Source organism: Clinocottus analis, unplaced genomic scaffold (assembly GCF_023055335.1).
Source record: "Clinocottus analis isolate CAN_PGR_092001 unplaced genomic scaffold, fCliAna1.0.p SCAF_3, whole genome shotgun sequence".
Lineage (NCBI taxonomy): Eukaryota > Metazoa > Chordata > Actinopteri > Perciformes > Cottidae > Clinocottus > Clinocottus analis.
In genome coordinates, this window is record NW_027176042.1 from 8,891,024 (window position 1) to 8,905,060 (window position 14,037).

Genomic DNA, 14,037 nt, shown 5'->3' on the forward strand with positions numbered 1-14,037 from the left:
ACAAAAGCATCTTTAACACTGATACCTAAAGAAAGAAAGTAGAATAGGTCATTAAATCATTGAGGGAAGACACTACAGTTGGACAGAGTAGACTTTTTAACTAATAAGTATTGCGATGGAACGTCCACAGTTAATTAAATTAAGGCAATCAGTTTCTGTATTACAGCAATCTGATCTTATGTTTTAATATGCTAACACGGTATTACATGTTTTAGATATCACTTTGTATCAGTCCACAAATAAGAAAACATTGTCAAGAGCCATAATATATATATATATATATATATATATATATATATATATATATATATATATATATATATATATATATATATATATATATATATATATTAAATTGCCATATTTTTTAGGAATACAATGTTCTATAAATCAGGCTATAAATGATGATTCATAAACAAAACCTTGGAATATAGATAGGAGTGAAATGGGAAATGATGTATGTACATGCTACTGAAGTAAAAGCCTTTAAAGATATGTGTAAATTATATATGTTTTGCAAGGGGTAAAGGAGACATGTCATGGAGGCAATATATTGTTGTCCAAATTCCAAAATTGACCTTGCCTTGAGAAATGATCCTCTACACAAACATGGCTGGAACCGCAGGTAAAAATATCACTCTTTGACCCTGAGAACATTTTGACAGAAAAGGTTGCTTCCCTTTTTCGTGGCTTTTAATTTTCTCTTCTTCCAAAGGAATAGTTTAGTCCGTCTTTAAAGACTAAAACCTATTGCATTCAGAACTGATCTACTGTTTTCTTCAGTAACACTAACCCTCCTGCAAAACTAGGAAATTATCAACAACAATAAAAATATTGTTTTCAGGAAATGGCTAAAATATAAATCACTATGCGTAACTATGTCCTGCACTGAATCCAAACAGATCTGAGGTGATAAATATGATCATCTTGGTTGAGCCAGATGATGATAAAAGCATATGCGGTCATAAAGATAAAAGCTTCCTCTAACACACTGTTTACATAATAAAACAGAGAGCTGTGTTGTTGGTGCTCAGCATAGTAAGAGTGGATACAACTTTTTTTCTAATGTGACTTCCTGTGCTGTCTGGACATGTTTATTCTGGTTAATCCAACACCCCATCTGTCCCCTCACATTATGAGTCATGCTCTTTCATTGAGGAGAACTGGAAATGATAAACCAAGTTAACCCACCGTCTATGAACAAAAAAATGCGGCCTCTTCATCAGCCTCCAAACAACAGGCAACAGAGTGGAACTGCGTTTCAAACTCTGGGCCTGGCCTTCCCTCTGGACAGACGTTGCTGTGTGGATCATTAACTCGAGACATCGCAGTCAGGCTGTATGGAAGAACCCCGCCTCTCCACTTTCCATTCCCGGCACAGCCGCTACGTGCCTTTCAAGGGGAAAGATATGCACGGGCTGATGGTCATGAGGACGACACGCACCCTTTTCAGCCCCAGGTGAAGAAGAAACGGCTCATCTGCTCGTGCCACCGAATTTTGATCAACTCTGATTACTTTTTTTAGCCACACAGAAGGCTCCATTTTCCATTTTACTAAAACTCCATCACTTATTGTTGCTGTAAGGAGTCGTACGGAAATGTTTCAAGTCATGTGTGTTGTATTGGCATCAATGATTCATGGGATTCCACTAAAGTGGTGTTACAATTTAACATTGGCAGCGCCATGTGAAACTGAGGTTACGGTTAGCGGACATGTGCGTACATAGTAATGGCTGATTGACTTTCTTCATGTTCATGGTTAATAAAGCAAATGGTTGAAATTGAGTTTCCGGTCGTTGTACTATTGTGCTACTTACACAAGAGTAAAAGTAAAAGGTCGCGTCTGTCGGTTTCCCTCCCAGAGGAATTAAAGATGTAGGATTCTGTTTGCTCTATCTGTTCTCTATCTCTATTTCTTTTTATCTCAGCATCTATATGAATGTACTGATTGAACTTTCCAAGTTTCCAAATTGTTGCTTACGTACGACAGTGTCCTGTGAGGCAACAGTGAGAGGGATGGGGACAATGCTTTTTTTTTTTTTTAGATTCGTGTCTTGCTCATTAGTACTTTGGCAGCAGTTATAATGAGCTAGCATCTCTCTTTGATTAATAACAAAAGATATCCACGGGGATTTGAAGAGGCAATCTGCAGCCCAATGAAATGTGTATTAATTCAGGGACAGGGGATGCTTCCCAAGCCAATACCAAACCGCCCAAACAGCACCCACCTGTGTGGAGCGACACGCGGCTCTGTGTTCACATTATTTTTGAAACATGATGATTTTGTTTATTAAGTTTATATACGTATATTATATAAGTTTGTTTTTCAAAAAATATTCATCCAATAGGACAAGTCGACATCACGACAATTCTGATAATTTGCGGCAACATTTTTAGCCTGCTTGTGCCCTTTTTTAAAACTTTTTAAAAATTATTATTATTATTTTTCATTGACTTATCTCCGTGTTCATGCTCTTGTTTGTTATACAACAGTGGGTGCCTCAAATTATGTGTAATCGTGTCAGCTTGCATTCTGGCTCCATCCACATGAATTTGACTACAACAGCTGCAGAAACTGGAAAACACCTTAGGACTGGTTACAGTCGGGCACTTTTAAACAAACTGTACAGACAATCAATCCGATTGCAAATGCAAATGGTCATGTTTCGTATTTTAAAACAATACGGTTGGTTTAACTCTAAGTGGCATACAATGCTTCACATACATTTTTTAATCTCCCCTTATAATGTATTTTTTGTGTGCTATGACATCTGAAAGAGCGCCTACTCAAATATTTAACCGTGCCAGGTGGCTGGTTTTGTCTGACAAATAAACAACAAGTCTCTGGTACATGGCAGATGAGAACGATATGAAAGCTCACCTGTGCAGGTTAGTTACTGTCCTCTCGTTGACAGCTCTGCTCCTTGGCCTGACTCTGGGAAGCAGCGCATACAGCGGGATGATTCAAGGTCTCACCTTTCAGACGTAAAGCCTGGTCCTTCCTCGCGAGGCGCCGGGATACGTAACCTGCGCTGGTTTTAACTGGTAACCTGTGTTGGTTTTATTTGTTAACCTGCGCTTGTTTTAACTGGTAACCTGCGCTGGTTTCGGGTTTTACTTGAACGCGCAGCTCCGGTCGGACCTCTCTGCCTCAGACGGGACTTCAGCTCGCCCCGCCCCCCTCTGACAGTCAGCAGCTGCACACCCAATTAACCCGCAACGAACACTGACGTACACGTGACTTGAGTCAATTAATGCACATCGCTATTAAAATCATTTTCAATTTCTTTCTTTTTTTTTCTTGTACTGGTTTTATTGTGCTCCAGTAGAGTTCCCTCGGTGTTAAGGCAACAGACCAGTACAGTACATCTACTGATTTTATGACTGTAATCATGACTAAGAAATTACTGGGAAAATTATATATATTTTTAAATAAAGATAGATGTATGTATGTACATATAGATGTACACATATCCTAGAAGACATTTTAGAATAGAATATACTCAGAGCATAAAGTAAGGTACCATTATACCCTAATAAGAACAATTACTCAAATACAACCAAAGTATCTTTTACTTTGAGTAATTATACTTTATGCTTATCCTAAATGTGCTCCAGCATCTGCAACATTGCCATGCTGCTAATGTGTTAATGAGCCAGGAATAATATTCCAATAGCACAATAGTACTCTGAGCAGCCATTGCACCCAACAATACCATTACTTTACTGCGAATACTTTTGTACTTTTTCAGTGAAATCTTAAATGAAAGACTTGTACCTGAGTATCTTAAGAGTATTGAAGTAACATATATAAGTACTTTTTTCATCACTAACTAATATGCCTCATGTTAAAAGAAACAAATCCCAAAAGCCATGCAAGACACACAATCAGATTTTTTTTTTACCAGCAATTTATTCATATCAAATAATTCTGGAGTTGTAATGCAGCTATACACCTGCACTGCCACAACCCTATTTTGGCTTTGAACAATGACCATTAGTTAAGGTATGATTAGTGGGTGCAGATGTGGGAATGTTTTCCTCAAGCAAAGCAGGATTCCTTGAAATACAGTGATTTTTTTGTGATAAGACACAAGCAGACACAATTTTCTACAATACTCTTCTTAATTAACAGACATATTTTGATATTACAAGTTAAATTAAGACTCTCGAACATTAACACATCAAATGACTGCAGTAATGAGGTTACATACTCATAAACTCATTTGTCCTTTTGAGTGCCTTTAGCATAAAGAAAGTGCATAGAGGTAAAATGACAATTACAGTTATTCGTCGTCATGTAAAGACACAACACAACAGGAATGTGGTGAATTTTACCAGCATGTGTTATAACAAGAGAGTACATTTTACTGCAGCTTCTCAAACAAATTCCAGTTTGTTCATTCAAATTGGATTCCTGCTTTTTAAGAACTGAGGAGAAAGCATGTAATAAAACAACGACACCTTCTTTCATAGTCTTAGAGGCATAAGAGGTCCGTTAAAGTAAAACAGACAGTCACAAAACAACGTCAAAAGCACATCAACACCTCCGTTCATGTTGTTGTTTCATCGTCACTCTGCGGACGCTGCTTCATCTGCTGTTTTTACAAATTTGAAATCATAAAAAGCGAGCCAGATAAAATACAGCTTTAACTTGCCGTCATTGCACAATCTAATCTTAATCACAAATCCCTAAACTAAATCAAAGGAATCCAAAGCAAAAAAAAAAAAAAAACTAAACTACTGCATCATCCGCTGTGGCCAATGAGGCTCTTTGTTTCAGCAGGTTGACCCGCAGCGAGGGCTCAGTATGTAAGAGGACTCAGGATGAAGAGGCGATCCTCCTCCCTCCGGATCCACTTCAGCAGTTTGGTGACAGCGGAGACGGCCATGGCCTTTGTCCCCAGCGGACTAAAACAGAGGTAGAGCTCAAAGCCACTTGTCACCTGAAGAAGAGGAGGCACAGCAGGTATTCTAAATGCGTATTGCAGTATTTTAAGATTGGACGTTTTGAAATCCAAATCTTTTAATGCAAAGAGCTAAACATATGTATAAATGCTCTCCTTTTAGAAACACAACATGCTATCCTTACATACAAATTGACAAACTCTAAATCCACATGCAGAGTGACCGTCTTCAGCCCACAGGAAAATATTGTAAAGGACAGTACAAGCAAAGCTTCTCACAACGCCAGGCTTACCCATGCCAGCAGGTTTTCCATTTCCCCACAGCGGTAGAAGGAGCGGAGGGGTCTGGTTGGATGATGCAAGCTGCTGTGGAGGTCCTGGTACAGTCCCATCAGCCTTTCCTGCTCTGCATCAGACTGGTACACGTCAGGGTACTCTGGACTGGAGAAAAGTGATTAGAGCAAGTGCAACACCGGACGTTTTTTGTTTTGTTTTTCACCGAGAATTACAGGGAGAAAAAAAACATCTCATTATTTGTGAAGCGTGTTTGAGACACATGTTCAACTCTGAATCTGTTTAGACGGATGTCCTGCCCACCTGGTGTACAGCCCCGAGCTCTTTGATTTGTACAGGAAGTGCCTGAGCTCCGGGATGCCGACCTGCTCCACAGAATAGCTTGGGCATATCAGGGCGTCCTTCAGGGCCTGGTAGGCACTGCGCTTGCTAAGCCTCTCCAGGAACCGTCGCTTGCAGTCGGACATGTTAAAAAAGTCCTCACGGTCGGTCGAGACCAGGATGAGGCAGAGCTCAGACGCGGGCTCTAGGTAAGAGATGTGAGCGTGGAAAAATCCCGCGGTGTTGAACTTTGGCAGACAGATTGGCGACCAGCCTTCGCCCTCTCGGAAGCACGAGGAGGATCCGACAAGGTTGAAGACCAGGTGCAAGTCTATGTGGTGCAGGAACTGGTCCTTTTTCCTCACCAGAGTCACCAGACGGTCGCCTGCCAGCAGGATGGAGAACACGAGGCTCTCGGATTTGGCGGCCTGCAGGCCCGACGACACCACGTCCCTGGCGGAGCTAGCTAGAGGCAGACAGGTGACGGCGCTGAGCAGCAGCCCCGGGTCTCGGTCCAGCCGATGCAGCAGGTTGTCGGTGAGGTACTCAGAGCCAGCCAGCAGGCGGCGTAGGTCGAAGTTCTGCTTGTGCTGAAAGATGTGGTTGAGCTGGGTGAGGGTCAGCAGGCTGACGATCTGGTAGTAGATGTATTGCAGCTCCCGCAGCAGCTCCTTGTCGGTCTGAGAGGTCCGAGACACGCCCACCAGGACTAAGGGGCTCTTGGAGAGGAAAACCACCTTACAGCCATCTAACACAAAATGTTTGGCACGAATTAAAACACAGTTTATGACATGCACTTTTGACACATCTACTTTTGGCTTACAAACCAAAGCAGATCCTGACCTGCATGGATGGAACGAATTATGTTCTTTTCAGCCTCCACGACGGATACAAGGGCCATCATAACCCCCATGGTGCTGGACAGAGCCTCCTCCGTGCCGTAGCGGGTGTAGATTGGCTTTCCAGCGTCGCTCAGCACAAACACATGTTTTCTGTGGCTCCTCCATGTCTCGCTGGACACATCATCCTCCTTGGTACGACTATCCGATGTGACGTCGCTGTTGTGCTTCTCCTTTACGCTGTTCTCCCCCTCCAGTGCCGTGAGCTCCTCGACACTCTCTCCCGATGTGTCCAATTCAGCCTCCTTTCCATCTTCTTCCTCAGCAGCCAGCAGGTCCTCGAAAGACTGCGTGTGAACGAACATGGCACTCTTCTGGCCGGCGCCTGTGTTGATGTAGAGATATATGATTGTCAAATGTTTGTCAATAGGTTGTAAGGACATGTAAGGAATACATAAATGACCCCTTTAGAACAATAAAGCCAATTTGGAGGCTGCCTTTGTTGTTGTTTTGCATCTGTTGGCCAAGCCCCGTTTCGGACTGTCTCCACTGCGTGAGGGACCAGTGGATGAGACTTGTTTCCATAGAAAAAGCACAGGGAAGTGGCTGTTCTTTTGATAGTGGTTAACCGGACTTACATTTGCCAAAATCAACTCCTTCAACATTAGAGTAGTTCTCTTGTGAAAGTTAAAATACAGCAGCCTCCCCAAGTTCCCCAAGCGTTTTTGTGGTTACCGTAGTCATCTCCCATGCGGCGGCTGAGACGACCCCAAACGGGACTAATGTCGGCCCAAAAAAGGGTCGTAAAAGCTGCCAAATGATGCAGAGGAAGACTCTATATTTTGCTGTGTTAATTTACAAGGTAAAAACTAAAACATTAAAAAATACCCACAAGAACATGGGTCTTTTTTGTTTTCATTGTGCACTGACAGAATCCAGAAAAGCAATCTAGTCCAGAGAAAATGAAGTAGAATAATAGGGAATTAGAGGATACAATTGATAATGTCCGATAATGAGTCAGCGAGATAACACTACAAAAATGTCCTGTTTATCTCAAGACTAGAAGAGCAAATCCAGCAAAAAAAATTAACATCGGTCCTCCTGTCAGATTTGGATTTGTTCAAGCTGGATGTGACACATCTGTACTGCTGCTGACATGCTTTCACCATGACACGTTTTTCTTCGTTTTAAAGACATCAGTCAGGAGATCACTGTGTTAGTATGGTTCTTATGAGAGAATGTGGCAGTTCTTATGTTGGTATGGCAAGATATTCCTAAAGTGTTCGGAGTGGGGTTTTTTTGTTACATAATCTTATTTTGATTGTTACATCGAGTCTAGTTTAGCAGAGACCAAGAAAAACTGTCAATCCATTATTTGTAATGTTTATCACAAGAGCGTTCCCAGCAAACCAGCCAGCCAGATTGCAAAAGACAGATCATTGTGATCACATGTTAAAAAATGATTTGCAAAAACAGGATGTGCATTCTCAGTCTGTCTGTGTGTGTCATATTACATAAGAATTAAAGAATTACTGTTTATGCATCTTTTTGCCATGAAACAATTATGCAACTTTGTACAGTCAATATTATTACAGGCAAAGTTTGCTGCTAAGACTTTCTGTTTCTATTTTGAAGCAGCAGCTAAAGTCCAACCAAATGCCAAGAAGGAAATAATTATCTTTGACACTTTGCATCAGAGGTATTACTCAGAATTCAAGAGAGCAGATCTCTATGTATGGACTGATGCGTGGTCAGCCAAATTTGAAGCAGTTTCTTTGTGAAGCGCACACTAGTGTAATGTAAACATGTTGTGTTGTAATATAATCCAATTAGGGGATGTGCCAGGAGATGGAGAAACACATTTGTGGATTCATACAAATTCATTTACCCACTTATCCAAGACATCCATGGATGTCTACACAGACACACAGTTGTTTAAATAGCCATGAGAGAATCACTATTCGATTGATAGTGGTTAATGGTGGGGATGTACTAGTTCCTGCAACTAAAAGGCATTATTATGTCAGTCAGGAAGTAGGACTGAGTCTCACCTGGTTCCGTTCCCTCCACCAAACCTGGTGTTGGGCTGTCCGCCCTATCGGAACGGAGGTGGTCTGGCGGAGACAGAGTAGCATTCCCCCACGACACAGTGGCCCTTTTGGCTTCTCCATCCATCACTGCTACTTATGGCAGGGACACACGCCTGGTGAGAGAGAGAGAGAGAGAGAGAGAGAGAGAGAGAGAGAGAGAGAGAGAGAGAGAGAGAGAGACACACAGACACACAGACAGACAGACAGACAGACAGAGGGCCATCTGATCAAAGGTCAACAGCAGCTCTGGGATTTGAGATTAAGATTGAAGACAGAGCTGCTTGCAATTTGCGATTGCAGTTTGTTATGAAGTAGCCACCAGTGCGCGAGTCATTACAATGTAGTGGTCTGACTTTAACCTTTTATTATTATTATTAGCTGACTTTTACTCTTGTCGCTGACGTTACAAGCCACAACTTGTGTGATGCTTATTGGAAGTATGAATAGACTCTTTAACATGTCTCCTTCCTGTTGACAATAACTACCTTTCTTTTCGTTCACGCCCTTCAGTTTCAGAGAGACGCTATGCTGCTGATGGGGAACTTCTCCGGCTACTTTGATGCCTGACTTTAGCAGATAGTCACCAGTATCTGCGGTGTTGGTTTCACTACAGTTTTTTTCTGACAAAGTGCTCTCGTGACTCGTTTAATTTCTTGTAAATTATTACCTTTCATTTCCGGAGCTGTCCGCATTGGATCGTTGTGCTCCACCGTTCGCTTGTCAAGCTGCAATTTACGGCGGCTAACAAGTATGGACACGACCAGAGAGAAGTAACGCTACTTCTTGCTAGTCACCGTGCACGGTGAATGGTCGGTTACGGAAGTAAGAATTATGGGATATGTAGTTGTCGTCCAGAGAAACGGTCCTACTCAGTCTGTGGGAGCGGTAAAATGGCCTATTTGAGGCCATAACAACAAACGTTATTTATTTTACTTAATGTTGCATATTAGCTACATTACGGATGTGACTGTTATGTAACGTTAACAACAGAGTTTATGGGTTGATCTTAATGGTGTGTTTAGGGAACGTAGAACATCAGACAACCGCGCGCGCTAATTTGAAGAGCCATGAAGTAGGACAATTGCCGCGTGTTGTTAAAAAGTTCCCAAACATCAGTAACACATGTTTTCACAGTGGGTGTGTTCTTCGGATGGAACAGAAACATAATTTATGGAAATTAGTTTATTTGTTAGGCCTGATACACTTTAGCTTCTCTTGTCATTATATATACACATAATATATATTTACACTTTACTAATTGTGTTTAACTACATCGTAATGGTCTTTTTGAATACAAGAAAGTGGTTTTATAATTAATGATAAATAAATAGATCCAAGAATACGAGTAACACACGAATGCAACTGAAGGGGGCGGGGCTTGTGTTTGAACCTATAGCGGGGAAACAGGACAGTCCCAATTGTGTTTGCGTTAGCTAGCTAAGAGTTCTGCCTGATATAGTTCAGCCCAAATAAAATGTCATATTCTGCGCAGCATTAGGGGAGCGCAAGTACAGTAAGAAAGACTACGCAATAAAATGACGTCTTCCTTGTGTAAGTTTGCCCACTGACGACAAGGCAGCCAGCCTTTACCAAAGCTAACGAACGTTAGCTGACAGCAGCTAAGCTAGCGTCAACACTGCAGCTTGAGCGAGGCATTTTCCGCACGAGCGAACGCAGTTATGCGCGGAGGTTAGCGGAATATACTGTTTGTACGTCAAGTAATACGAGTTTGGTACGCTGTTCGTAACGAGCTGGTCCGCGAGAAAGCAAGATGCCTATCCGAGCATATTGCACAATTTGCTCCGATTTCTTCGATCACTCCAGAGATGTTGCTGCCATCCACTGCGGACACACTTTCCACTACGAATGGTAATCTGACAGAGAAAGTCCAAATATTCTGCTTTCCCGTTTCTGACATCTTATAAATGGCATAATTGTTTCCCCTTATCTTCTCAGTCTTCTCCAGTGGTTCCAGACGGCCCCGACCAAAACCTGTCCACAATGTAGAAAACAGGTACAGTACTTTCCTGAAGACTGAACTTTAACTTGCCAAATCGAAGATGGACGTCTACTTACATACAGTTGTCCCTCCATGTATGTGCAGGTCAGCACCAGACACATTATCAACAAGCTGTACTTTGACATTGCTGCAGAGGAGGACAGCAGCACCAAGGACCCTGAAATCTTGCAGGTACCAAACTTGGAGCATCTGTTGTTGTTTTTGTTGTTGTTGTTGTTGTTTTACAGAGAAATTACTTGAGAGGATAAAAAGCCTGTGATATCTTGTACTTAATGGTCCTTCTTGTCATGTCCTGTATTCAAGATTTATATTTTAAAGTGTGTTTTTTTTTGCTTGCTTGTGTTTTTCCCCGAACTTAGAATGAGCTTGATCGAATAAAGGCGCTCCTAAGCACCAAAGGTGAGAAACCTCCCCTGTTGTTGTGATCTGGTGATGTTCGGTTGATGACAGCATCAAATTTAAAGTTATCCATCGGCCGATCTGATCATTGAATTTGTAATTTGTAGAGCGAGACTGGCGGGACAAGCAGAAGACGGTGGACAATTTGAAGGACATTGTGGACAAGCAGAGGAGAGACCTGGACGGTGTGCGGAAGGACATTATGGAAAAGGAGATGCTCTGTTCTACCCTCAGAGTAAGCCACCCGTCTATTGTTGCAACAGACATTTTCTTTTAATACTGAACCATATTGGCTCTGTAAATGTTTTGTTTTGTTTATCTGTGTGATTGTTTTTGACAGAAACAGATGACATACCTTGAGATGCAACAGAATGAAGCCAATGCAGCGAAGGAGGAAGCCCGGAGACTAAGGACCAGAATGAAAACCTTTGACAGGTATCTGCACTTTTACAAATACTGTCGTATTTAGGCTTTAAGGTTGGCTCACACTATACTATCCACAATATCAGCTCTCCTCCGCATGTGGAATATGTGTTAACAAGCTTGAATATTTCCATATCATATCTAATACATGATAAACATTTGATAAAATAAATATATTTTTTAATATTTTGGATAAACAAGCGAGAAGGAATACATTGTGTATTTCCCTCATCACAATTCTTCACATTTAGTCTAGAATGACCATATTCATGATTTATCCAACTCTCTGCTGATCCAACAAGTCTTGTTTTGTTGTACAAGAGCTTCAGACTCTTGCTGTGCACTAATACCCCTGGTTTGCCCCCAGCCTGGACGTGTTGTTGCAGGGCCAGAGAGCAGAGGTGGAGTCCATGATCACAGATATGGGTGTCAGCCAGGCAGCAGTGGAGCAGCTCTCCATCTACTGCATCTCGCTCAAAAAGTAAGTAGCCCGAGAGCTGCCAATCAGTGCGACTAACACTACATCGTTAGAGGGTTAATCTACGCTCACCATGCATTAAACCCCCTCCTCCCCACACACACACACTTCCGTTTTTTCTCCTTTCTTTTTCTTAAGAGAGTACGATAATCTAAAAGGAAGCCTGAAATCTACAAATGACATGTGTGAGAAGCTGAAGAGAGAAGTGCTCACCTCAAACAACAAGGTAACATTAAGTTTGTAAATCACCACAAATAGAGGAAGCCTTAGTTGAATGCGGTATCTCTCTAAATCAAAGTGTTTTTTAAAAAATAAATCATTTTAGTTACACAAAGCCACAGTGGAGGTGAATCGGACCAAAGATGACATGAAATCTCTGCAGAACGATTTGGCCAGTGCTGACAAGGAGATCTCTGTAAGCCGAATCCACCAAATATGCATTTATTTACAGCGTCTGAGAAATTAGTGGTTGTGACTCCTGCATGCATGTCTGTCCACAGAGTCTTAAGAAGAAAGTGGAGTTTCTTCAGAAGACTCTGAGCACCCCGACACGCGCCAACGAAGCCCTCAGTCGGCTCGTCTTTGAAAGGTACGTAACATGCAGCCACTGAATCGAAGTCTCCACGTGCTTTCGACTTGTCTTTTAAGAAAACAAACTATCTGTGTTCTGAACACATCTTTTTAGCCCAGCCCCAATGGAGCTGAAGCAGCCTCGCCTCCACCAGCCCGCAGACAGCCAGGACATTGACCTCAACATGACGTACGACGTCACTACGCCGGATGATTTGGCCAAGAGGCCGAGGCAGTGCCAATCCAAGAAGATGCGGCTTGATCCTTTAGCGTAAGTTTAATGTGGAAATTGCTGCTGTGTGACCCGTGTGTTCATAACATATATATTTTAAAATCTGTTATATTATGTACTCAACAATTAAGTGATAAATGTTTTAAGAATTTTGTTTTTTTTTCAGGTCGTCTGTTTCCAAACACTGCGAGAAAAGTTCCTCTGTCAGCAAGGTAGCTTTTCAATGTCACTCATCAAGGTTCATTTTCAAATTATTTGCACGTCTGACATTAGTTTTTTTCTTACCTCAGGCTCGAGACGAGGACGGATCCCTGGATCCTTTTTTGAGGAACTCCCTCCTCTTCAGAAAGAAAACTTTCGGTAGCATGTTGGACCCTCAGAGGAAGCTTGGAGTTGTACGTACAACATAACGATCTCCTGCACTTCAGGTCCAATGTTTTAATGTGTCATTTATTCTTTTTACTGGTTTGTTGAAAGAAAACGTTTCTCGTTACAGGTGAGAACTGGTTATGATGGTTTAGGAGGACGTACTAAATTCATCCAACCTGTATCCTTTTTTTGTTCTGTTATGTGTCAATCAGGTGTTTCTTAATATCAATTTAATCATTCATTTGATTGTTGAGTGTTTGTCTTGGCTGGGATTGGACTAGCGAAGCCAAACTAGTAAACTTCCAACCCCCGCCCTGTTTCAAACAGCAGACGAACACAATCAGTGTCTAGCAGCCTCAGGAGTTTGTGGAGGTCCAACCTGGAGTTTAAGCATTTGTCAGATGCTCATAAACACGACTAATGCAAATGTTGCATAATTTCTTAACCAAGCGCTCCACTCCAGTCTCCGTTATCAGAGATTCGCCCGCTGATGAAAGCCAAAAGGAAAAAGGTAACCAGGCCCCAACCCAAGATTGCAACTCGCCTGACTCTGGACGGCTTCCTCGAATAAACAGATCCTGGGATGTGGAGTCTAAGGTCAGGATGCTGTGGCTGCTACGGGATGTACCATGTTTGTGCCGCTCTGGCAGACAGAACCTGCCTGGTAGCGATTCTGCTAATCAGCACCAAACTTGACTTTCCGATAAAAAACTTTAGTTAAAAAACATTTACTGACCTCCTGCATGACAATGGATGCTGAACGTTTTGAAGACTTCAACAAACCTGCTGTACATTAATTTTGTGTGTGCGTTGACTTAAATGTGGAGACTGTGTCTCAACCAGCTTTGCGTTGGAGCCTTTTCTTGTTATCTTGGTCTGTGACAAACAGACTTGTGTACGGACCACTCTAATGATAGCGCTCTGTTTTGTCATCAATGATCAATAATGTATCTGTTCTTGGGAAAATATCTATTTTTCAAACTCATTTCAAATTCACCCAACACATGGATATAGTCATGGTATTTTTTAGTTTTACTGGGCCTGCCAGATGTAAACCAAATGAAATAATAAACATTTTTGTATTTTATTAAGGAT

General features: G+C 41.8%; 2 protein-coding genes across 2 annotated transcripts; one reads left to right on the plus strand and one right to left on the minus strand.

Moving 5' to 3' along the window:
• Nucleotides 1–3,937: 3,937 nt before the first annotated feature.
• On the minus strand, nucleotides 3,938–9,406 carry mon1a (MON1 secretory trafficking family member A). The gene is made up of 6 exons (XM_068594344.1): nucleotides 9,119–9,406; nucleotides 8,413–8,564; nucleotides 6,366–6,746; nucleotides 5,505–6,270; nucleotides 5,201–5,348; nucleotides 3,938–4,946 (listed from the first exon to the last, which is right to left on the minus strand). The coding sequence occupies exons 2-6, from the start codon at nucleotides 8,534–8,536 to the stop codon at nucleotides 4,806–4,808; spliced, it is 1,560 nt and encodes a 519-aa protein (XP_068450445.1). The 5' UTR covers nucleotides 8,537–8,564; nucleotides 9,119–9,406; the 3' UTR covers nucleotides 3,938–4,805.
• A 447-nt stretch (nucleotides 9,407–9,853) lies between these two features.
• On the plus strand, nucleotides 9,854–14,029 carry traip (TRAF-interacting protein). Its single transcript, XM_068594082.1, has 15 exons — nucleotides 9,854–10,320; nucleotides 10,408–10,465; nucleotides 10,556–10,642; nucleotides 10,831–10,870; nucleotides 10,978–11,105; nucleotides 11,211–11,305; nucleotides 11,661–11,774; nucleotides 11,910–11,997; nucleotides 12,097–12,186; nucleotides 12,272–12,360; nucleotides 12,457–12,612; nucleotides 12,740–12,785; nucleotides 12,864–12,968; nucleotides 13,070–13,120; nucleotides 13,406–14,029. The coding sequence occupies exons 1-15, from the start codon at nucleotides 10,223–10,225 to the stop codon at nucleotides 13,511–13,513; spliced, it is 1,353 nt and encodes a 450-aa protein (XP_068450183.1). The 5' UTR covers nucleotides 9,854–10,222; the 3' UTR covers nucleotides 13,514–14,029.
• The last annotated feature ends 8 nt before the right edge of the window (nucleotides 14,030–14,037 follow it).